The following is a 22,164-nucleotide window of genomic DNA, read 5'->3' as shown; positions in this document are numbered from 1 at the left end:
AATCACCACTAGTCTGGCCCTTCTTGTTCGACTCCAGCTTCTCTCTTCTCCATAATCCATTTCCACTCTTGTTTAATGAAGCCCCTGTGCTTTCCTTCTCTTGGATGCCCCAAATTAGCTAAGTGTTGCTGGTTTTCAACCATCATCTCCTCAGGTTCCCTATCCCTGGTCATTTCATTCACAACGTGACCGTTCAGATTCCTGGTCAGCTCACACGTGCAAACACAGGCACATGGAAACACCGCATGTGCCTCCTTATCTCAGGTTGCATATAAAATAAGAGCTTTACTTATCAACTGAATACTGGCTAAATTTAGTGATTGAAAATGAGAACCATGCATGTCTAGATACAGTGACATTATAGGCGTTTATGTGCATTACGAAAGAAATAGTCTCGTTTCAGAGGAAAACCTGCAAGCTTTCCGAGGGCAGGGATGATACCTGTTTATTCAGCCTGGTGTGTTCAGTTCTGAGTACTGTCCGATATCATGGGGATACTCAAAAATACTTGTCAAAATGAGTTGAAAAGTTTTGGAGTCTTTTCATGCCCACAAGGAGAACATTTTTTTGGAAAAGGCAAATGACTTAGCATAATCCTCTGTGTTTTTGATACTATAAAAGAGCTATTCATCAAAAAATATAAACATTTGGAGCCAAACACGACCTCGTGTCCACTAATTGCTTAGTTTGTTATACATACTGGATTGAATAGCGCTCACTAGAAAAGAGCTGTCTTATGATTCCAACATCAGTTTTATAAAAGCACTGATGACCCAGCTCATCTTCCTGCTGTGATCTTTTTGCACCACCCCGTAACCAAAATTGATGCAAAGGCAGAATGTTTTGAGTTATTCTCAGTAATTGCATATTAGTGAAGGTGTCTGGTCATTCTTGCTCAGTACCGTGGTCCAAATTAACAAAATGTTTCAATGGGAGAAACAGGGGTATGTAAGTTCACTGCTTTCTCTTTAGAGACATCCACCAGTGTCCAGGGATCTTGGAATCTACCTGACAGAAGTTACTGAGAGAACAACCTAGCCTTTCAGTAACCTTCTCTATCTTTCCTCAAAAAGGAGCATTATTATTCATTAACATTATAATGAACCTGCAGCCCTGATAACTTATTTTAAGTGATATATTGTATTTAAATTGCAGTATAATCTCTAATAGCTTTTTGCTAGCAAAGAATCTTTTAGGATTCAAAATGCAAATTGGACCTGGAAAGAAAAATTATTTTTAGACATATGGCACTTTAACTTAACTGTAACACAGTGTCAAGGCTTTGGGTTATTAAAAGAATATGTTTTGGATTTTGATTTTTGGAGGAATCCCTATTGGAAAATTATTGACTGTCCTCTCTTGGCTGTGAGCCATTCATTTAAATGGACTATAAGATAATGAATTTCACTAATAAGAATTTCACCAATTTGGGGAGAGCCAAAAGAGAATTATTATTGTGTGTCTATTAGACTTGAGATTTCTGTGATTATCTCAACAAATTCTAAAATTCAGGGCCAAATGAGATAAAAAAAAAAAAATTCATGTAGCTATACTCACATTATAGAACAATCAAAACCTTAATTTGGCATCAAAACCGCCCTCCCCCCCAAAAACTGGTTGCTGTTTAATTTAATTTGGATTTTCTTCCCCTTTCTGTGTAGCTTCTAAAATTTCTTTAATGTTATTTGGTCATGGCAGAATGATACTGTATTAAAAACAACAGCCTAAAATTAAGCCAATGCTCTATCTAAAGTTATCTTGGTCATCTTGGACATGTGACGACTCTGTGCTTAGATTTCCTTAAAATAGAGGTAATATGTATTACTCTGTTGAGCAATTATAAGAAAAAAACATTTAAAGCAAAGAGGCAACTTAGCATCACAGAAGAGCTCAGACTCTGGCCACCACTGCTTGAGTCAAACCTTGGCTTTGTTGCTTACCAACCATCCTCAATTTCTCTAGCTCTAAAATGGGGACAAAAATGTAGTTACCATATACAGTTTAATGAAAACAAATTTTGAAGAACTTAAAACAGTACTTTTCACACAGTAAGGGCTTCGTGCCTGACACATGTCCACCATTGGCTGCTATTATTATTTATTATTATTATTATTATTATTATTATTATTATTACATAAGCATCTTTGGCTCAACCCAAGTGAAATCCTATAGTTTACATTCTATATGTGAATCTGGTAGTGAGTTTATCTGTAAATTTGATAGCAAATGGATACCAGGTTAACTGTAGCACGTGCATGCAGACATGTGTTTCTGTCTATACATTTAAGGTAAATTGATCACATGCATATCTAAAATATACTTATATACTAACTACATCTCAAGTTAAGACATGAAATAATAGGTCTCCCTTCCGGAGAGTTGCAGCTCTATAGAGTAAAGCCACTATGCTTTCCTCAGACCTACTTGTATAAATCCACAGTTTCTGAACAAATGTATAGTGACGGCTTTTCCTGATGCTGATCAATTAGACTAGTGTTAAGACTTGACCTTGGCTTAGCTGGAACTTCACCAGAGGTTGACAGGGAGTGGTTGATTAAATGATAAACTAGCAGTCTGGATTAAATTCAGCATCAGATATTTCCCCATCCCACTCCTGCAACCTTTCCTTCACCAAGGTATTACAAAAGCAATTTGGGGACAAGGATTTCATTTAAAAGTGGAAGAATCCAGAATGTTTGCAATGAAAACCATTTGGTTTTTATTAGCATTAGTCTGTGTGCTTGCTAATTTTCAGTCATTTTCCCTTCAGGAATGGTCCTCTAGAATCCAGTTTCTACATTACTGCCTTTTGAATGGAGTCCTTTGTGACCCGTTGTGATTACATTGCATTTTCCTTGTGTTCTTTCAAAACGTTCTGACTTTGCCTTAATTTTGGTTGGGGGATGGTGGGAGGAGGGTAGCAGCAGGGGAATAAGGTCAGCAATACTTTCAGAATGTTGTCAAAAGAGATTTTTAAATTGTCAAATTTTCCCAGTAAGTAATATCAGGTATTAATAAAGCACACATTTAGGAAAGAAGGTTGGGTCAGAAATGGGTGTCCTAAGGTCTTTACAAGAGCATTTATAGGTACCCCAACATTTCTCTGACCTCTTCTGCACACTTCCAGAACAGTCATAAGCTAGGCTGATTATAGTGATTTTAAGATAATGAAATGAAAATGTTGTGTGGTTGGGGTCAAAAAGCCAATGACTTAGGCTGATTTGGAGAGAACAGGCTGAAAACAGTTTTGCTTATATACCATTTCCTAAGACTTAGTTACGTGCAGAGTAAGAACGGTCAGGGAAGAAATTTTTTCACAGAATCAGATGTGTGGCACTTATGTTGTAAATAGATGCCTAACCTATTCAAAATCTTTGACACTAGAATATAAGTTTGGTAATTGAGGATGAAATTATTTGAATTCATTGCCACTAAATATTATTGCCTGGTTTGTACATCTTCTGGATAGTTAAAAAGCCTCAAAGAAAAAACAGACGAAAGTATATAGTTGATCCAAATTCTTTGAGAGTTCCCTGTTTGCCAACTCACCTGGCTGGCCAAAATTTATTTGTAACCCCCAAAATCAATGCATGTGGTGCTTTTGAGGTCATTTGCAGACCTGAGCAGATTGGTGAAAGATCTGAGTCACCCGACACATGTGTGTCCGGCTGAGGTCTAACAAGGACTGTAAGCAAGGGTCCTTGGTCTATTTAGTGTCAAATTTGTCGTATTTTTTGTGTTTTTTTTTTGTTGGTTATTTCCCTATTTAAAAAGGGTTCCAAACGTGCTGAAATGCTGTTAGTATTTCTAAGCACCAGAAAGCTGTATCGTGCCTTACAAAGAAAACACCTGTGTTAGATAAGCTTTGTTCCCTCATGAGTTGTAGCACTATTGGCTGTGAGTTCGGTATTAATGACTCAATGATATATATTAAATAAAATGTCTTTCAATCAAATAGAAACATATAAAACAAGATTATGTATTGATCGGTTGATGAAAATGCTCTGTGGTCAGAAGCTAATAAGAACCTAACTCCGTATTTCCCCAATTGTCAATGACTGTGTACTTGCTAATTCAGTGTTAGTTGTGACGTTAGAACTCCATCAAATAAAAAAAATGGACCATGCTCATAATTCCCATGAATTCATTCTGATGGGAAAGCATCAGTGAACTACTGAGTAGGGACCAGTATTAACTAATGTTAAGTCCACAAAAAAGTGCCACAGCACAAAGCTTTATGCTATCCAATTTATTGATTTGCTGCTTGTGGCAATCCTATTTATTTCAGGTTTCCCTTATTTTACTGAAAATTTCCCCAAGAGCACTTGACACATTCAGAAATCTTTTTAAAACACACACACACACACACACACACACACATACACATACACACACGCACACACACCCAGACTAGTCTCTAGGGAATGTATATGTATAAACATTGAAATATTTCTTGGGCATAGTGCCAAAAGTCCTATTTTCAGGTAGCAAACTATTGATATTGTTGGAAAGCAGGGGATCGTGTGGCATGGAAGCCATTGGTGACATGAAGTGGAATTCCAGTGTAGCTGGAGCTTCCTCATGTCCAATCCTATCTGAAAACTGGTGTAGTTATGCCCCCAGTCTATTGCCTGAGAGGCCCAAGAGGCTCCTGAGATTAGAGAGAGCTCCTCTTGGAGGAATAGAAAGTCAAGCTCAACAAAAATGTCCCTTAAACAAAGCCTTGCCCATCAGAGGAGAGAAATAATTCAGAACAGAGTGCAGGTTTTGCTATTATTGTTTCCCCCAAACCAGGCCTATCAGTCCTTGTGGTTCTTGGGAGAGGGAGGCATGGAGCTAAAATGTCAGACAGCTATTTACCTGGAGACACGAGGAGCCTCTTTGAGACTCCTCCAAGACGATCACAGATGAAAGAAAGGCATTTTCACACAGGTCCTGCACCAGACCGAACTGGGTCATGGATGGGGCAAAAGGTTATGGAGGCCAAAGGCAATATAGTAGAGAGGAGGCCTGGAAGGAGTGGGCCTGTACACAGGAGATATATGTATGGCTTCCTGCAATATGGGGCCAGGGGTTTATAAGGGACTGAAGTGCACTTAGAAGTATAGGTTGTTGGGGCATCTGGATGGCTCAGTCAGTTAAGCATCTGACTTTGGCTCAGGTCATGATCTCACGGTTCGTGGGTTCGAGCCCCACATCGGGCTCTGTGCTAACAGCTCATAGCTTAGAGCCTGCTTCGGATTCTATGTCTCCCTCTCTCTCTGCCCCTCCCTAGCTTGTATTCTGCCTCTCTCTCTCAAAAATAAATAAACGTTTAAAAAGTTAAAAAAAAAAAAAAAAAAGAAGATGCCCTTCTTGAATACAAATGGGCTCTATGCCACTTGCCTGTCCACTTACCCTGCCGTGAGGAATTCATCTGTTTTGTTTGTTTGTTGGCGGGGGGGGGGGGGGGGGGGGGGTTAACCTTTTTCCTTCTTCCTGGCCACCACAGACCTTCCAAGCCCTGATACTTTCTCCTACCTTTGACCTGAGACTTGTTGCTGGTGATAAAGTTGGAAAGCTGTGGTTACAGAGTGGCAGAGAAGGGAGAGGGCAAGGGCAAAATAGAGGGTAACTGAGAAGAAGTGGAAAAAAGAAGAAGAAAGGGAAAGAATGCAAGTCGCTGCTTCTCACATACCCCCACCTCGTCTATCCAAAATACCAAGGGAAGAGGGTGGTGAACCTGGGACCCTGGGAGCCTAAGTGCAAGGCCTGTGGCTCCATCATTTACTAGCTGCTTGATCTTGGGGACATTACTTAATCTTGTACAAGTAAAAAGTGGTGAAGCTCAGGGATTCAAAACCGGTCTGCCTGATTTAAGGACCCCAAACATTTTCCCAGCTTCTACAGCATCTTCTAATCCATTCCCACACAATAGACCCTTGGTAATGAATACAGTAATTAATAACTTCCCGGATGGTAGTTGAGCTTGTTTTAAATTTCCTATAGTCAAGCAAGTTAGGAGAATGTTACAAGAAGATTAGTTAGGAAAAAAAATGGTGTGTCATATATTATCAGCCTCGAACATTTGGAATTGTCATTCATAAGAAATAAGCTCATTATTAATAGAAGATTACTTTTCTTGTCTTTATGTGACTATTTTCTTAAATTAAAAATGCTTTTTTTCTTATTGCAAAAGCAGTGCATGTTCATCTAATACAAATTGGAAAATAAAGATAAGCAACTAATACAAAATTAAACACACTCATAATCCTCCAACCAGATGTAACTGCTATGTCTTTTAGACTTTCTGTGCTTTATGTAGATTTTTAAAAATAGCATAAATACTGTTTCTTTCACTTTAAGAACATGTGGTCAGCATCATTCTGTGTCAATACTTTTGCCTTTACTACATCATTCTTTATGTCTACTTATTAAGGTGAATAATTTTATTTGTTTTTAAACCACATTTGTTTACTCAGGAGTCAGAAACACACAGATAAGGAAACATCTGAAGAGCCCAGGTGTGGCTGTGTGGAGAGGTTGAGTAATTCAAAACAAAGCGCAAAATATAAAAACAATTACGACCAGTTTGACAGCTGAGCGTCTGTTTCCTACAGGCCTTCTACCCACAGGTCTACTGCTGACTTCAAAGAAAAGTCAGCACAGAGGTCCGGATGGTAAGGTGCAAAACGAGAATCAAACCCACGATAAGAGATTAAAGGAAGCTTGATCAAAGACCCGGCATAAAAGTGCTAGCCCATGACTTGCCTTGGCCCATGGCCCCAAAATATTCACCAGGACAGCAAGCTCTCTTTGAAGTGATTGGAAGCGCCCATGCTCAGATGAGCTCTGGTCAAAGGAAATTTGAAAAGTGGCACAGGAAAGAGTTTGCAAAGTTGTCTCTTCCTATCTCTTGCCTGCTAAGCCCTCACAAATTGTTTGAATCCTGCTTCTTTGGTTTGTTTTCCAGATGTAGGTAGTTGAACCGGGTGTCAGGTGATGAATTCCACCTAGATGGGAAGGATCCTCCTTTTTTGTTTGTGGGAGAAGTGAGACGTATAGAGGCATTCACATGGCAGTGGATTTGTGCTCATGAGCATAGAGCCGCTTCACTGCTCCTCCTTTTTGTTCAAGGTGTTTAAAAGGGTATGTGCTGTTTCCAAATAGGCAGTAAAACTTGTTCATTCTACTGACTCATTACTGGCTCGCTGCTCTTCCCCCTCGGAGTTTATTGCTTGCTCCTTGTGATGTTAGGGGCATAAACCTTCCATTTCCCCAGGGAGGGAAGAAGCTAGAAGTGCTCCCAAAATGCCAGTTGCCTTTACAATGCTCATTTTAAATACTTAAAAGTATTTTAAAAGACAAAAGGTACATAAAATTGCTAAAAATATGTGCTTAGACCATCTTTGGTTAGCTCTTCTTTCAGGCTCCCAGTTTTCTGGTTTTTCACTTTAAATGTGATAATTCTCCAAGTTTTAGGGTCTTTATTTTCACCTCCCCTGTCATCATATTTTCATTTCCCTCAGCATTTAAGGGAGTTAGTTTTTCTATCTTTTTAAAATCAATTTCCTAATCTTTACCTGAGGTTTTAAATTAAGAGTTTTTACTGACCAATTTTGATTCACTGCAACATTGGGCTCTGTAAGACACCTGGAAAACACATTCCCTTCTTTACCAGAACTACACAGTCCAGGTGAGGAGGTAATGTTTTTTTCCAACAACAAAAAAATGAGTACGATGGCAGCTGATATAGATTTTGCGAGGACAGTCCTTCATGAAGAAGGATGATTTGAACTGAGGCCTTGAAAATGCCTGAAATCTCTAAATATGAAAATATTAAAAAGGATATTTTAGTAGGGCTTGATGCAACACAGTCAAAGTTACAAAAGCAGAAAACTGTAAGGTGTTCACAGCACAAACTGACGCAGCCATTTTACTGGGGCAGAAGGCATGTGTGAGGAAGTAGTGAGAGAGAAGCTTCACTAGACGCATCAGAATGAGAATATGCTGTGGAGTCTGTATTTATTTTAAAATTTCTCCCAGAGTATTTATTCCATCTATGATTTGTTTGTTTTCTTTTTACTCATGTAAAATTAACATAAAGTGTTAACATTAGTTTCAGGTGGGGATTTTATGATATGTTGCTATATATTTATATATTTTTTCTAGATTTTATTATAAATGCAGATGGAGTATTTTGAAAACCTCGGAATGGAAATGGCATGCTGAAATGTTATGGCAACATTAATCTAGTTGACCCACAGGGTGGATTGCAGTGGGCACAGGCCTGGGGCCACAACTTGGGCAAAAGGGCATGGATAGATCCTAAAAGAAGGAGGGCCCGAAAGAGAGCAGAAACAGTGGGCATTGAAAGGAAGGGATGGCCTGGAGGCCAGGAGATGAGAACTGGTCTGACGTGCAGGAGCGGGGGAGGGGGTGTGCCAGAGGAAGGAGTAAGAGGACTCACAGATAACTCAGTAATGTCATCACACACAGCCATTTGTGCCTGTCTTTTATGAGGTGCTAGGTGATGGGAATGCAAAGAGGTAAGTTCATCAACAGAATGGTTAGGAAGATGGTGTAGGTGTCCACAATGAGCATTAAGGACTGAGTGAGGCAATGAGCTCTCAGAAGTTCAGGGAAAGAAATATTCCCTGAAAGTATGGAGTCATGGGAGCCTCAGGGAAGAGATGGGCCACATGCTGAACCTTGAATGGTGAGCAGCATTTGGGAAGAAAAGGAAGAGAAGTTAGAAGGGTAGGATGAGGAATTGAGAAGCACCAGCACCCAGCAGAGAAACACAGGAACGTTTGTGGCACATGTAGCGAGGCTGTCTGGTTGGGGCAGAGAGTTTGAGTAAAAACACAGAGAGGAAAAAGAGAAGGTAGAGACTTTTTTTGATTAGTAAAGATTTAGAGGCCAAATTAAAGAATTTTGTAATTTAACCTGGGCAGTGGCAAGCTACTGCCATATTCCAGTGAGAGAGTGGCTCGCAAAAGTGTATTTGGGGAAGTTTAATCTGTGAAAGATATGTGGAATATATACAAGTAGAGAGATGGTATTAGCAAGATGAATAGTTGGGTGACTTTTAGCCAAAAGGGAGTGAAAATGTAAACTCATCACGGCGAGTATAGGAAAGAGGCAAAGGAGTTACCAATAACCTAAGCGGGAGGGGGAAATACAGAGCGTTACCCAAAGTTCAAACCCGGGAGGCCATGATGATGGTTGTGCTGTGTACCAAGGTGCGTGAGTCCAGACTATGGTCTGGAGACGACCCGTAGTTCAGCATTAAAGACTTGGAGCCTGAAGTGGCAGCCAGGCAAACACATCCAGAGGGTGGTAAGAGGCGGAGGCTTGAGATTCAGCTGGAAAACAGACTTAACCATTCCAGGTTGGAAGAATCCACACAGCTCAGCAATTGTTTGAAGTTTTTAAATTAATTAATTAACTCAGAAAGTGAAGTCTTTCCAAAAGCTCATTTGAGAACTTATACTCTCTTGATACAGATGAATTCTCAATTGGTCTTTTGTTTTTACTGCAAAACAGTTCAACTTGGATGAGAAAGAACGTGGGGAGGACAGTGGGAGGGTTTTCTCACTCTTCCAGGTGTAGGAATTGTGGGTGTTGGGCCTCCTGTGCATAATATCCTTCTCCTCAATGGCAGTAATTCATATTTTATACATCCTTCTATCAACTGCAGCACCTAGCACAGTCAGGGTTTTGCACGTTGTAAATACTCGGTGTTGGCTCATTTGTATTTTCATTGTAGTTTTTCAAAGATAAAAGAGTGGACATAAGAAAAGCTAATGAGCTTACAGCCGATTTTGTAATGACAGACTCTACATAAACAAGTGCAAATTGGATGTCAAATTTGAATTGCAAAAATATTGTGAGCGAGGTCCAAGAAGTAATAATAGTAGAATGATAAAATGCATTAACAGTCCCACAGGGGCACCTGGCTGGCTCCCCTCGGTGGAGCATGAGACGCTTGATCTCAGGGTCGTGAGTTTGAGCCTCACATTAGGTTTAGAGATTACTTTAAAAAAACAAAGAACAATCCCACTTCCCTTAGAATCTCAGAGACATTCAAAAGTCACAGAAATTTGAAAAGTAGAGTCAGCTGCTAAAATTAATAGAGTGAAGAGCCGCCTGTGTCAGCCCCAGGTTCAGGCCTGGTAAGGCAGACCTGTGTTCTTTGTTGTCATCTGAGATAGGAGCTAGCAAGAACCTCAGTTATTTGGAGGTGGGGGTGGGATGTAGGATGGGAAGACCGAGACCTGTCAGGAATAAACCTAACCAACTCTAACAAAGGAAGGGAGGACTATACGTAGATAAGAGTCATCATTCCTCCTCAATTGACCATTAGAGAAGTAAGAAAAAGGAGCATCAGTGCAGTTGACTTGATCATAAAGGAGAAATAACATGCCTCTTTCCCCCCTTCCAAACTACTTAAGAAATACACCCTTCATTTGATCTCGTTCATTCTCTGGTCTTTCAGCTGCTCGACTGATCCAGAACATGGATGCCACTGCTGAGCCTTGTACAGACTTTTTTAAATATGCCTGTGGAGGCTGGTTGAAACGCAACGTCATTCCTGAGACCAGCTCCCGTTACAGTAACTTTGACATTTTAAGAGATGAACTAGAAGTCATTTTGAAAGGTTAGTGGAGTTTGTGTCTATGCATCAAAGATTTCTCTCTTAATATATCCATTTTTTAAAGATACAACTCTTAGCCATTACAGAGAATGTCACAGAAGATTAAAGTCGATAATCCCTCCAAGTTTTGTGGCTCACCACCAAGTCTCTCTGAGGGTGGTAAGGCTGAAATGGATATGTTGGCATCTCAGCATTCCTGCTTTCATTTGTGGGTACACATACAACAAAATCTGTCCTCTCTACAGGATGGCATCTTTATGCTGTTTCACACAATAAGAAATTAATTGGGGTGCCTGGGTGGCTCAGTTAGTTAAGCTTCCGACTTTAGTTCAGGTCATGATCTCGTGGTCCAAGAGTTCAAGCCCCACATCAGCTCACTGCTGTCAGCACAGATCTGCTTGGGATCCTCTGTCCCCCTGGCTCTGACTCTCTGTCTCTCTCTCTCAAAAATAAACATTAAAAAAAATTTTAAATGAGTTAATTGATTGCCACCAAACACCACCTCCATTATATTTTCCCACCCTGGCCCTGGGTTGATGTCGATATTGAGCCATTACTGTGTTGAAGATGTTACTGATGTTTATATCCCTGGGTGGGTATTTATTCTAACCCAGCTAAGATACTCTCCCTGGGAAGTTGAGGAAGTCTTGTCTAGTCTTCTGCTATCCTCCGTCTTCTGTTCCCCACTTCTAGAAGTTACTTTGTAGAAAAACAATTTTTGCTATTTTAGAACATCCAAACAAGTAGAATAATTCATTCAATTCATCTGGAGCATGAACAGTACAATCACACAAAGATAATTATTTCCAGCTATCAAGAAGACTATCATATTAAATTCCATATTCCTCTGCATTATTATTTCTTTTTAATCTTAATTTTAAAAAAACAGGAACTTATGTATGGCAGAGCAGTACACGTCGTTGTTCACAAAAAAAGAGAATCTAGTCAAAAAGACTTTCATCTAACTTGGCTAATGAAATCAACTCCCAGTTCTGCACTAGGAATAATGATCTGGTAGGGGGTTTAGTTTTTCCTGGAGGGTTTTAGCATGGGGAGGCAGTGGACATACATACACAAAAGCAAGCTTTTTTTCTGAACCTGCACTGCAAATGTTAATTACAGTTGCAAATGAGCAATTGTATTGATGGGTTGTACTCAATGCTCTATTTCAGATGTTCTTCAGGAACCCAAAACTGAAGATATAATAACAGTGCAGAAAGCAAAAACACTGTACCGATCTTGTATAAATGAATGTAAGTGCTCTTCCTTGTATTTCATTAAGAGTGTGCCAAAATATGCAAAGACTTCATAAGGAATTTATTTTCATTGTTTCCAAAAGCCGCTATTGATAGCAGAGGCGGAAAACCTCTACTCAGTCTACTACCAGATATATATGATTGGCCCGTAGCAACAGAAAACTGGGAGCAGACCTATGGTAAGGTGATTTTCATTCTTTTTTAAAAATATAATTTCCATATAGAATCTATATTATTATAGTATCACATTAATGCACCGAAACTTCTAAAAGTATTCTTCACCTTTCTTTGCTTTAGGTCCTTCTTGGACAGCTGAGAAATCTATTGCACAGCTGAATTCTAAATTTGGGAAAAAAGTCATTCTTAATTTTTTTGTTGGCACTGATGATAAGAACTCTGTGAACCATATAATTCATGTAAGTTTGTGGGCTGACAGCCAAGTTAGCTTTAAATTGTTAATAAAATTTCTGCATACATTGTTGTTGTTGGTATTTAGAAATAATGCATATTCTCATTTGAATTGCATGAGCAAGATAGTAATAAATTTGTGCTCTGTCCCTGAAACCTGGATTCCCAATTTTGAAAGTATTCTCTTAATGCTGTGGTCGTGTCTCCCTTCTGCTACCTTAGGTTTGATACTGCTTTCTTCATAAAATAAATTAAAGAAATGAAAGGGCCCCCTAATTTGAAACAGCACCTGATTTCTCCATATGCTCATGAAAGGAGCATAGTTTGGTTTACATTAGTAATGCAAATCTGGAAACCAGAAATTTCCAATTGCTTCCCAAAAGAACACAGAAAAGGGATTTGGGGGATTTTGGGGTGGGGGAGTGGGTTTTTTTTGGTTTTTTGTTTGTTTTTTGAGAAAAGGATTTTGAGTACAGTTTTGGCTGTTACTAAAGAATATCTGAACTTTTTTCTCAGTGAAGGTAAATAAAATACCGTTCTTTTAAAATCAGTGTTTTAGATTTTTTTCCCCTCATGTAAGCCATTCATTTAGGTTTACTTAAGGTGTCACCTAAGATGAAATTAATACTTAATGAGTATGTTTGGAATGGACTAAAATATTTACAGAGCTTTATTTTTGGTCTCCTTGTAAAAGAAAGTACCCCAAAAGTTGCAAGACACAGATTCATATTTATGTCACTATTGTATAAATCTTTATGGCCATTTTTATTAAAATCATGAAAGGAATTGAACCCAGCTGTCTTCTACAGTGGGCCCCCTTCTCCCTTCTGGAATTCACTCCTTTGGCTCTTCAGTACCAGCATCCTGCATGATCACCATGAAGAGATTTCCTAGGGAGAGTGGAGAGGTTGGAAAGGGGGCAGAGCCCTATCTGTGGTGACACCTTCTGGCTCTTTCCATACTAATCCTCTGGGTTCTGTTTCTTTTGTATTGTCCTGGCCTCTTTACAGCTGCTGGGTTTCTCACTTTAACCCCTACATGCCCTAGTTTGCCCCATACCCATCAAATCATGCGGTGCATAGGAAGCAATCTCGCAAAGCTGCACTGTGTCCAGGTGGCTCTCCAGGTGGTCCAGTGGACCAGACACACTCGAGCAGAGACTAGTTTCCTCTTTCACACACTCTGCTGTCAGCTGGGTCTGCTCAAGTGTTGAGCAGAGCAGGAGAGAACCGAGGAGGAGTCTCCCCTACCCCCCACCCCCAGGGAAGGGAATCTCAAAAAAATCTCTGGCAAGATTTCCACTAGAGAAACAGTTGTAGAGTTACCACAGAGGTTTCCACTTTTTTGGTTTTTTCTCATCCCCATTAAGGGTGGGAGAAGAGAATGTCTTCCAGGAGAGCATATTAGAATCTCAGGAAGCCAAATGTCCTGTAAATGTGTAATTTAGAAACTTCCAAGTCCTAGATTCTAACATGTTTTTGTCCACCTGCACCTTTGGTTTTGCATTAAAAAATTCTTCCTGGTGTATTTCATTCAAGTTTCTTTGGTTTTCCTCAAATACCTGCAGCATACTCTTCCAGATTACCTAACTACCCATCACTGTAAAACTGCCAAGTAGTATGGAAACCAGGGCCTAATTTGTATTCACTCATTGTCTGACTGTTGTTACCCTTATAAACAGCAAGAACACTAGGCTCTTGCTCATACATAGACATGCTTGTATTTTTTCCAACTGTCCCACATCAACTGAATGGTTTATTTTCTTCTTGGTATATTTTTTACAGATTGATCAGCCTCGACTTGGCCTCCCTTCCAGAGACTACTATGAATGCACTGGAATATACGAAGAGGTAAACAAACAAACAACAACAGAAAGCTACAGAAACAATTGATGTAAACTTATAAATACTGAAAAAGATTAAGGCCAAATTTAAACTTAATATACATACTAGTGAGCTTCCTTGGACTGAATGCATACTCTCAGCAGAATGAATCAAAGTCCTTTTTTTTTTTTTTTTTTTTTTAATTTAAAAAAAAAAATTTTTTTTTGACATTTATTTATTTTTGAGAGACAGAGACAGAGACAGAGACAGAGACAGAGCGTGAGAGGGGTAGGGGCAGAGAGAGAGGGAGACACAGAATCTGAAGCAGGCTCCAGGCTCCGATCTGTCAGCACAGAGCCCGACATGGGGCTTGAACCCACAAGCCGTGAGATCATGACCTGAGCTGAAGTGGGACACTCAACCTACTGAGCCACCCAGACGCCCAAAAGTCCTTTTTTTTTAAAATGTTTATTTATTTTTGAGAGAGAGACAAGAATGTGAGTGGGGGAGGGGCAGAGAGAGAGGAAGACACAGAATCCAAAGCAGGCCCCAGGCTCCCAGGTGTCAGCACAGAGCCCAACGCTGGGCTTGAACTCACAAACTGCAAGATCATGCCCTGAGCCAAAGCTGGATGCTTAACTGACTGATCCACCCAGACGTTCCATGAAAGTCTTTTAAGGAATAAGGAAACTTGAAATTCCTTATTTGTGTCTTGATTTTTACTATTTAAGTCATATGACCCATTTTGAAAAGTGAATTATAAGTGTTTCATTTCCTCTATAAATTGAGTCATTTAAAAAGTAAATGGAACTGCCCAGGTGGCTCAGTTGGTTAAGCACCTGACTCTTGATCTCAGCTCAGGTCTTGATCTCAGTTCAGGGTGGTGATTTCAAGTCCCATCCTGGGCTACACACCCAGCATGGAGACTACTTAAACAAACAAACAAACAAACAAACAAAAACAGATAATCATGGTCTAGGGCAGTGCCAGTGAGGTTCAGGGAATGGTCCAGTATGAGAATGAGACACATCATACTCTATAGTGCCCTTTCAGAACCAGTCACCGGATGTGACTTTCAGAGGACTACCTAGGAAGGAGCATCGGGTTCAGACAAAGCTTTGCAGCCACTTTCTGACTCTAACATTGGTCAGGGAGCCAGGGAGCATCATACGCCACAGAACTGGGGGGTATTCTAGAATGCTTTGTATTATGCCCTCACACTGATGTTTGTGTGCCTATGCTTATTGATGTAAAACACAACACAAGACAAACCCAGCAATGGGACATATAATTAGATATTTGGGGAAGATGTTATAAATGTTTTCCTCATAATTGTTTGGTAACTCAGAAGTAAGTTTATGTTTGATGATCCTGATGGGTTATAAGGTAGTGATATGGCTGAAATGACTTCATAGCGAAAATTATTAGCTAAATATGTTGGTGCCAAGCATTTATTTTGCCTAATTATTAAGTTCAGATAACATGGAATCAATCCACTGTAAAGTGCCTTTTTGAGCAGCTACACAACATTGAAATGAAGAAAAAGATACATTATAAAAGGCGACTACTAGTAGCACAGACGTCAAATGGAGGTGGGTTATTTGGGTTCATTATCATCTAGTAACTGTGTGGGCTGTAGCTATTACAGGCTTTATGAGCTACTTCCTGCTGCAGAGTTGAGGGTGATTGAGGAATTTTGGCTCATTATGTTACACTGTCATCATCATGAACTGGAATGTTTCTCATATTCAGGATTGTGTCCTAAAAAACATTAAATTTTTCCAATCCTAAAAATATGTCAGGTTTTTTTTGACCTCTAATGTCTCTGATATCAGGGACTACCTGGCAGTCAGTGTATTTGGGGGGAAATTTATTCCCCCCCCCCAAAAAAAGCAGTTCTTAGGATGATGGTGTATTTGTGTGTTTTGGATTCAATGCTGTCTTGTAATCTAGAACAGGTCACACACTGGCCATCATAGACTTGAGTCTGACACAGAGGCATTTTTGTTTAACCCGCAGTTTTGTTTTGTTTTTTAAGTTTGGATTAGTTGCCAATATTGTTAACGATATTGTAAGATCTGCGAACCTAGATTTCTTGATAAATTAGTAGGGTTGGAAGCCCTAGGCCTGCGTTCCCAGGTGGCAGCTTTTGAGCAGGGCCGTGGTGCCTGCTGCTTTCCATAGTGCACTTGTTCTTCAGCCTTGAGCAGTCATTTAGATGATTACTGGGTTATATGGACTTCCTGGTCCCTGTGTGCCCTTGAGTTTGTAAATTAGTTGGGTTCTGGCTAAGCTACGGTAACAGAGACCTAAAAATACTGAAGCTCCAACCAGAGAGAGGCTTATTTCTATCTCCTGTTGTAATACAGAAGGAGGCGGGCAGTCAGGGGAGGAAGGAAACACTGCTCCATGGGAGTGGCTGAGACCACAGCTTCTTTGACCACCTTATTGCTCTAACATTAAGTCTTCTCATGTTTTATATTAGTCTGTTTGGTCAGAGTTGGTTCGCCAATGCTCTGTTCACATTTCCTGCCACGAGGAAAGAAAAAAAAAAAGATTTCTTTTTATGTAAATGATGCAGAAGTTGCATACATTCCATTGGTTAGAACATTGCCATGTGGCCACAGCTAAATTCTAAGTATTCTGGGAAATGTAGTCTTAAGCTGGGTGGCCATGTGTGTGCCTTTTAACATGTGGTTGACAGGGAGGAAAGCTCTATTACTAAACAGAAGAAGGGAATTTTGGATGCCAAAGACATAAGAGTAGGACTTTATACTAGGAAGGTTCTTTAAATGAGCAAATGATAGGGAAAATCCAGCAGCATTGGCATTTACAGTCAGGAAGTTACCGGTTCAAATTAGGTGCTCCTCAGTGATCTGGATTAGACAAGGAAACACACAGCGTGCTTGCTGCCTTGCCCCGCTTCCATAAATAGGGCTATTGGTAATTGTACCCTTTCCTGCTAACATCAGGCCCCAGAATACTTCTCAACTCAGTGCTCCAGCTCCAAGCAACAAGTCGAAGGGGGGTTGGCATATGGGATAAAATCTAATTTTCATCCTGGAAATGGATAATTACTAGAATATTTGTGGACCCTCCCCCTCTTTTCAAATCCATTAACTGCATGGGGCGGGGGGATTTCAGGGGGAGAACAAAGAATATGTGTGAACACAGAAGAAATTCCATTTTTTTCCTTATTGCCCTCATGATATATGCTACTCTCTCCCAGCCACACCTACCTGTAATCCCTCACTTAGTGTCTATTCTGTATCCCTAGCCAGCTCTCAAGTAAAAGTTAATTCTAGTTTTCCCACTACCTTGCTATCTCTGAAAAAAGTTGACCCCTGTGAATACTTTTTCCTTAGTGTTGTATTGTTTCATGAAAAACAAATGATGAAAAGGATAGAGTAATGAAATAACATCTAGTGGAAAAGTTATAAAACTAGAAGAAATCTTAATATCATTGTATCAGTGTAACACTGGTCTTCATTGATTTTCTCACTTATAGGCTTTTATATATCTGTTCCCTTGCCTGGAGTACTGTTCGCATACCTGCCACCTGCCCAGCCCTCTCTCTTCCTTTTCTCCTCACCCTTTCAATCTAAGTTTAAATTTTATTTCCTCATGAAGGCCTTCCCTGGAACTTGTAACTAGACGAAAATACCTTTATGTTCCCATAGCGCATGGATTTCTGGATACTTTTTTATTTAATGTCATTTCCCCCCCCTAGGAAAGTGTAGAATTAGTGGCAACAGTGGCATGTCTCACTTATTCTTTGCTTCATTTCTAGTGTCCAGCTTGGTTCCTGACCCTTATTAGTTATCAAATGAATACTAAGTGAATCAGGGGATGAACGGAATCAGTAGATGAACAGTTGAGGGGGAAGATGGCAGGGAAGAGAGGAAAGAAAAGGAAGGTAGAAACACCCAATCTCTTAGAGCTCCCTCCTAGTTCCTCACCTTGATTTTGGGGCAAGTGTGAACTCTAGAATATCAGTGGCTAATGGACTATATTTCCTAAGTATCTTACAAACATCCTATAAACGATGTATCCCTCTTCCTCTTTTTAATGTCTATTTCTTTCTCTGCTACACTTTCAGTTTGTCTGAGATATATTCACATAGTCAGTGGGCCCCATACTTTTGCATTCCACATTATTTTATTGGAAATAACCAAGAGAAATTTTGAGGATTGGCATGAGGTCACCAAATTTTACCAGGAAAGGGGCTCCATCTTTGACTAGAGAAGCCTGGCTTCCTTGCCAGTCACTCTAACCAGTGATTTTCAAACTATAGTGTGGAGTCTGATTCTGCAGTTATGCTTCAGGGGCAGGGTAATGAGGGAGGGTCACATCCCCTCTTTGATCATAAAGACCCTAAACATATATCTTGATCAGATCATTACCTAAGCCCATTTCCCCAGATCCTTCTTGGCTCCTCTTTGAGGATATCCAGCTCATTCAAGAAGTCTTCCTCATAATCCTAAGCTAAACTTATCACGAACAATGGAAACAGCACCTACTATGAAAGCTCATTCTGCTTCATAGAAATGTGTTTGTGGTGTGTGTGTGTGTGTGTGTGCGTGTATGTGTGTTTGCTTTTGATACCCTCCAAATGGAATTTTTGTGTTGTGATAATTGTATGGCATTCAAAACAGTAAAATGCTTTGTGTCATTACACTACTAAGTAATGAAAATAGATGATGCATTTTTTTTCCCCAAGAACTATCTCTCACCTCCTTCCTCAAAGACAAAACCTATTTTTCTCTTGTTAAAAGGCCTTCTTCCTTTTCAAACTTATTATGTGCTTTTATTCTGGCAGTTTTAAATGTTATATTTTGAGAAATGCATATGATATTCATCTGGTTATCTTTCTGAACTTAAATACCTCTGTTCCTTTTCATTTTCTGTACTTTCTGTCTCACTTAAAGAAGAGAACATGCCCTATGACAATAGAAACCAAAGATGTATATTCTAATATTTCGTACATGACACATTCATATGTTTTCTTAACAATTAAGGTTACTCATGCACAGACTTTAAGAACTAAATGGGACATTAGAGGATTTAGTCCAAACTCTTCTCTTACAAATGAGGAAACAGAGACCCAAAGAAGTAAAATGACTTGCTTAAACTCACAGATTAAAAGATCCATGTGTCAGTTAAGAACATTAATTGTAGGGGCGCCTGGGTGGCTCAGTCGGTTGAGCGTCCGACTTTGGCTCAGGTCATGATCTCACAGTTCATGGGTTCAAGCCCCGTGTCGGGCTCTGTGTGGACAGCTCGGAGCCTGGAGCCTGCTTTGGATTCTGTGTCTCCCTCTCTCTCTGCCTCTCCCCCTGCCTCTCCCCTGCTCACACTCTGTTGCTCTCTGTCTCTCAAAAATAAATAAATGTGAAAGAAAGAAAGAAAGAAAGAAAGAAAGAAAGAAAGAGAACATTAATTGTAAGTAATAAAACCTACTCTGATTAATTTGAATGGCACACCACTACCTTACAGGACAGAAGTTGAGATTTGAAATAATTCTGTCCATTCTAAGGGTATAGTTTCTATGCAAGGAAAACAATAGGAAAGATACACATTACCCATAAAAGATAATCATCCTATCCATAATTTTTCATTGGAACCAGCCTTATGTGAGAAAGTTCTTGTATATTGATTGAGTCACTGAAAGGAATGATGGCATGAATTTTCTTAAGAAGCCACTCACCTTCAGAAGAGTCTCCCAACTCTGTATTTGAGGATAAATTGGAACAGTTTTCAAAGCTTCCCTTTAATTACCTCTAGATTATCAAGGCTAATTGTTACCTTGTCCTGTTTTGTAAAGAAATCTGTAGGTTAGCCACCCCAAATATTTGAACATAATTGGGTTATAGATATGTTTATTTATGCTCCGTGTTTGTCTGAGAAAGTAGAATAAGCCAGAGTAGCAGTTTCCAAACCTAAGACCTCTTTGTGTGTGTCAATAGCAGGGCTCTGTGTAGCCACACCTTCTTGCCTACATGCTTCAAGACAATCCATCATGATTCATTTTACTTGCTTACACATCAACAAAATATTTATTTGAACAGAGCATTTCAGGGCTAAAAGAAAAGTGAGCAAACCACTGGTCTAGCAGGTGAGAACCAGAGGAGATGGGGCAGAAATTGGAAATTAGAAGCCACAGGATATAGTGCTATAGGGGCACAGGAGGGAAGAAGGAGTCCAGAATCATGAACAAATTCAATCCTCTTAGAAAAACTGAGGGCTCATGAAAATGGAGATGTTTGAGGGATGAGGATAGAGGACTTGGAACATGGCCAGGATGGTTGGAAGCCAAAAAGAGATGACCCAGGGTCTGTGTGTCTGAATAAGAGAAAATGCAGACCGGGAAAGAAGGAAGGAACAAAAGCTGAGGTTTGCAATCCTTTCAATGAGCAGGCGCAAGCTGGAATTGAGTTAAACCTACAGAGGATTTTGTTTGCTCACTTACCCAAAATACAAGCAGAGAGAAACTGTTCCAGACTTGGGCTGAGAATGGAAGTCTGATGACATAGGAAGTGAGGGAAACTTACTTAATGTACTTAAAATTTACCTTCATTTTTTAATTTATTTTTTAATTTTTTAAGTTTATTTATCTATTTTGAGAGAGCAAGAGAGAGAGTGCACACGAGCAGGGGAGGGGCAGAGAGAGAGGGAGAAAGAAAGAATCCCAAGCAGGCTCCACACCATCAGCGCAGAGCCTGATGTGGGGCTCAAACCCATGAACTGTGAGATCATGACCTGAGTGGATCATGATGCTTAAGTGACTGAGCCACCAGGTGCCCCAAAATTCATTTTTTAAAATCAGTAGATATTTATTGAGCTTCTACTATGTGACAGATATTTTTCTAGGTGGCAGATATACCAAGGAAACAAGGCAGAAAAGTTCCTGTTCACCTAGAACCCATGTTCTGATGTCAAGAGATAGAAAGCAAAGAAACAAGTAAATAATATAAGGAAATAAGATAAATGCAGACAGTAGTGTTATAAAGGAAACAAAACGGTGATACAAGGTGAGTGACTGGGGATAGGGGTCGGTGGAGAATTTAGATGTAATTTGGTTTGGTTTTTAAAAAGATCACTCTGGCCGCTGCTTGGCTGACTTGATAAAACAGATTCTGCAAGGGAAACTGCTGACCTCATTTTGTCCTTTCTGGGCACCAGGTGACTAACAGTCAGGAGATTGTACCCAGTCCAGGCATCTGTATTTAACAAAATGTAAAGGAGCTTTTAAACTTGAGACTTAGTGAATATGACAAGAATATGTGAATATGACAAGACTTGTCTTGGCATGTGTGGCACTGACAAGAGAATTTTTTGAGATGGATTGAACGTGGTTTATAAAAGGAACTACATACAGCTTCTCAAACATCTGCAATAAGCCTTAGAAGTTACACAATAAGTGCTCACATCAGTCTCTAGGTTCTCCTCATTCATAATCTGATGAAAGCCCCCAAAGAGTCCCCATGCTGGTCTACAGTGGATCCTCTGGAGTCTGGTGTTTCTCCTTCTCAGACTGGGTGCTCTTTCTCAATTCTGTCTGCGGTCCCTGCAGGGGAGCAGGTCTCTAGTGCAACAGGTGCGTGCTCCCTGACAATGATGTTTAAGCGGTCAAAAAAATAACAAGCCTTTTTGATGGGAAACCTGTCTTTCCCACTTGGTGTGTCCCCTGTGTGTTCCTTCAGGAAACTTTCTGTGGAGCATTATTAAAAATCTCTGGGCATCCAAATGTCCATTGATGGATGAATGGATAAAGAAGATGTGGTATATATATATACAATAGAGTATTACTCGGTAATCAAAAAGAATGAAATCTTGCCATTTGCAACTACGTGGATGGAACTGGAGGGTATTACGCTAAGTGAAATCAGTCAGTCAGAGAAAGACAAATATCATATGACTTCACTCATATGAGGACTTTAAGAGACAAAACAGATGAACCTAAGGGAAGGGAAACAAAAATAATATAAAAACAGGGAGGGGGACAAAACAGAAGAGACTCATAAATATGGAGAACAAA

General features: G+C 39.8%; 1 protein-coding gene across 6 annotated transcripts in view; it reads left to right on the top strand.

Moving 5' to 3' along the window:
* The window catches only part of MME (membrane metalloendopeptidase), a 109,382-nt gene that overhangs the window by 33,153 nt on the left and 54,065 nt on the right, over positions 1–22,164 (top strand). For all 6 annotated transcript variants that reach the window (XM_007086282.3, XM_015539321.2, XM_042999229.1 and 3 more), the window contains exons 4-8: positions 10,481–10,642; positions 11,812–11,892; positions 11,979–12,074; positions 12,193–12,311; positions 14,088–14,153. In XM_007086282.3, the coding sequence (XP_007086344.2) occupies positions 10,481–10,642; positions 11,812–11,892; positions 11,979–12,074; positions 12,193–12,311; positions 14,088–14,153 (524 nt within the window). The remainder of the gene's footprint in view (positions 1–10,480; positions 10,643–11,811; positions 11,893–11,978; positions 12,075–12,192; positions 12,312–14,087; positions 14,154–22,164) is intronic.

The sequence above is a fragment of the Panthera tigris genome, chromosome C2 (genome assembly GCF_018350195.1).
Source record: "Panthera tigris isolate Pti1 chromosome C2, P.tigris_Pti1_mat1.1, whole genome shotgun sequence".
Classification (NCBI taxonomy): domain Eukaryota; kingdom Metazoa; phylum Chordata; class Mammalia; order Carnivora; family Felidae; genus Panthera; species Panthera tigris.
The sequence above is the reverse complement of the archived record's forward strand: the minus strand, read 5'-3'. Positions and strand labels throughout refer to the sequence as shown.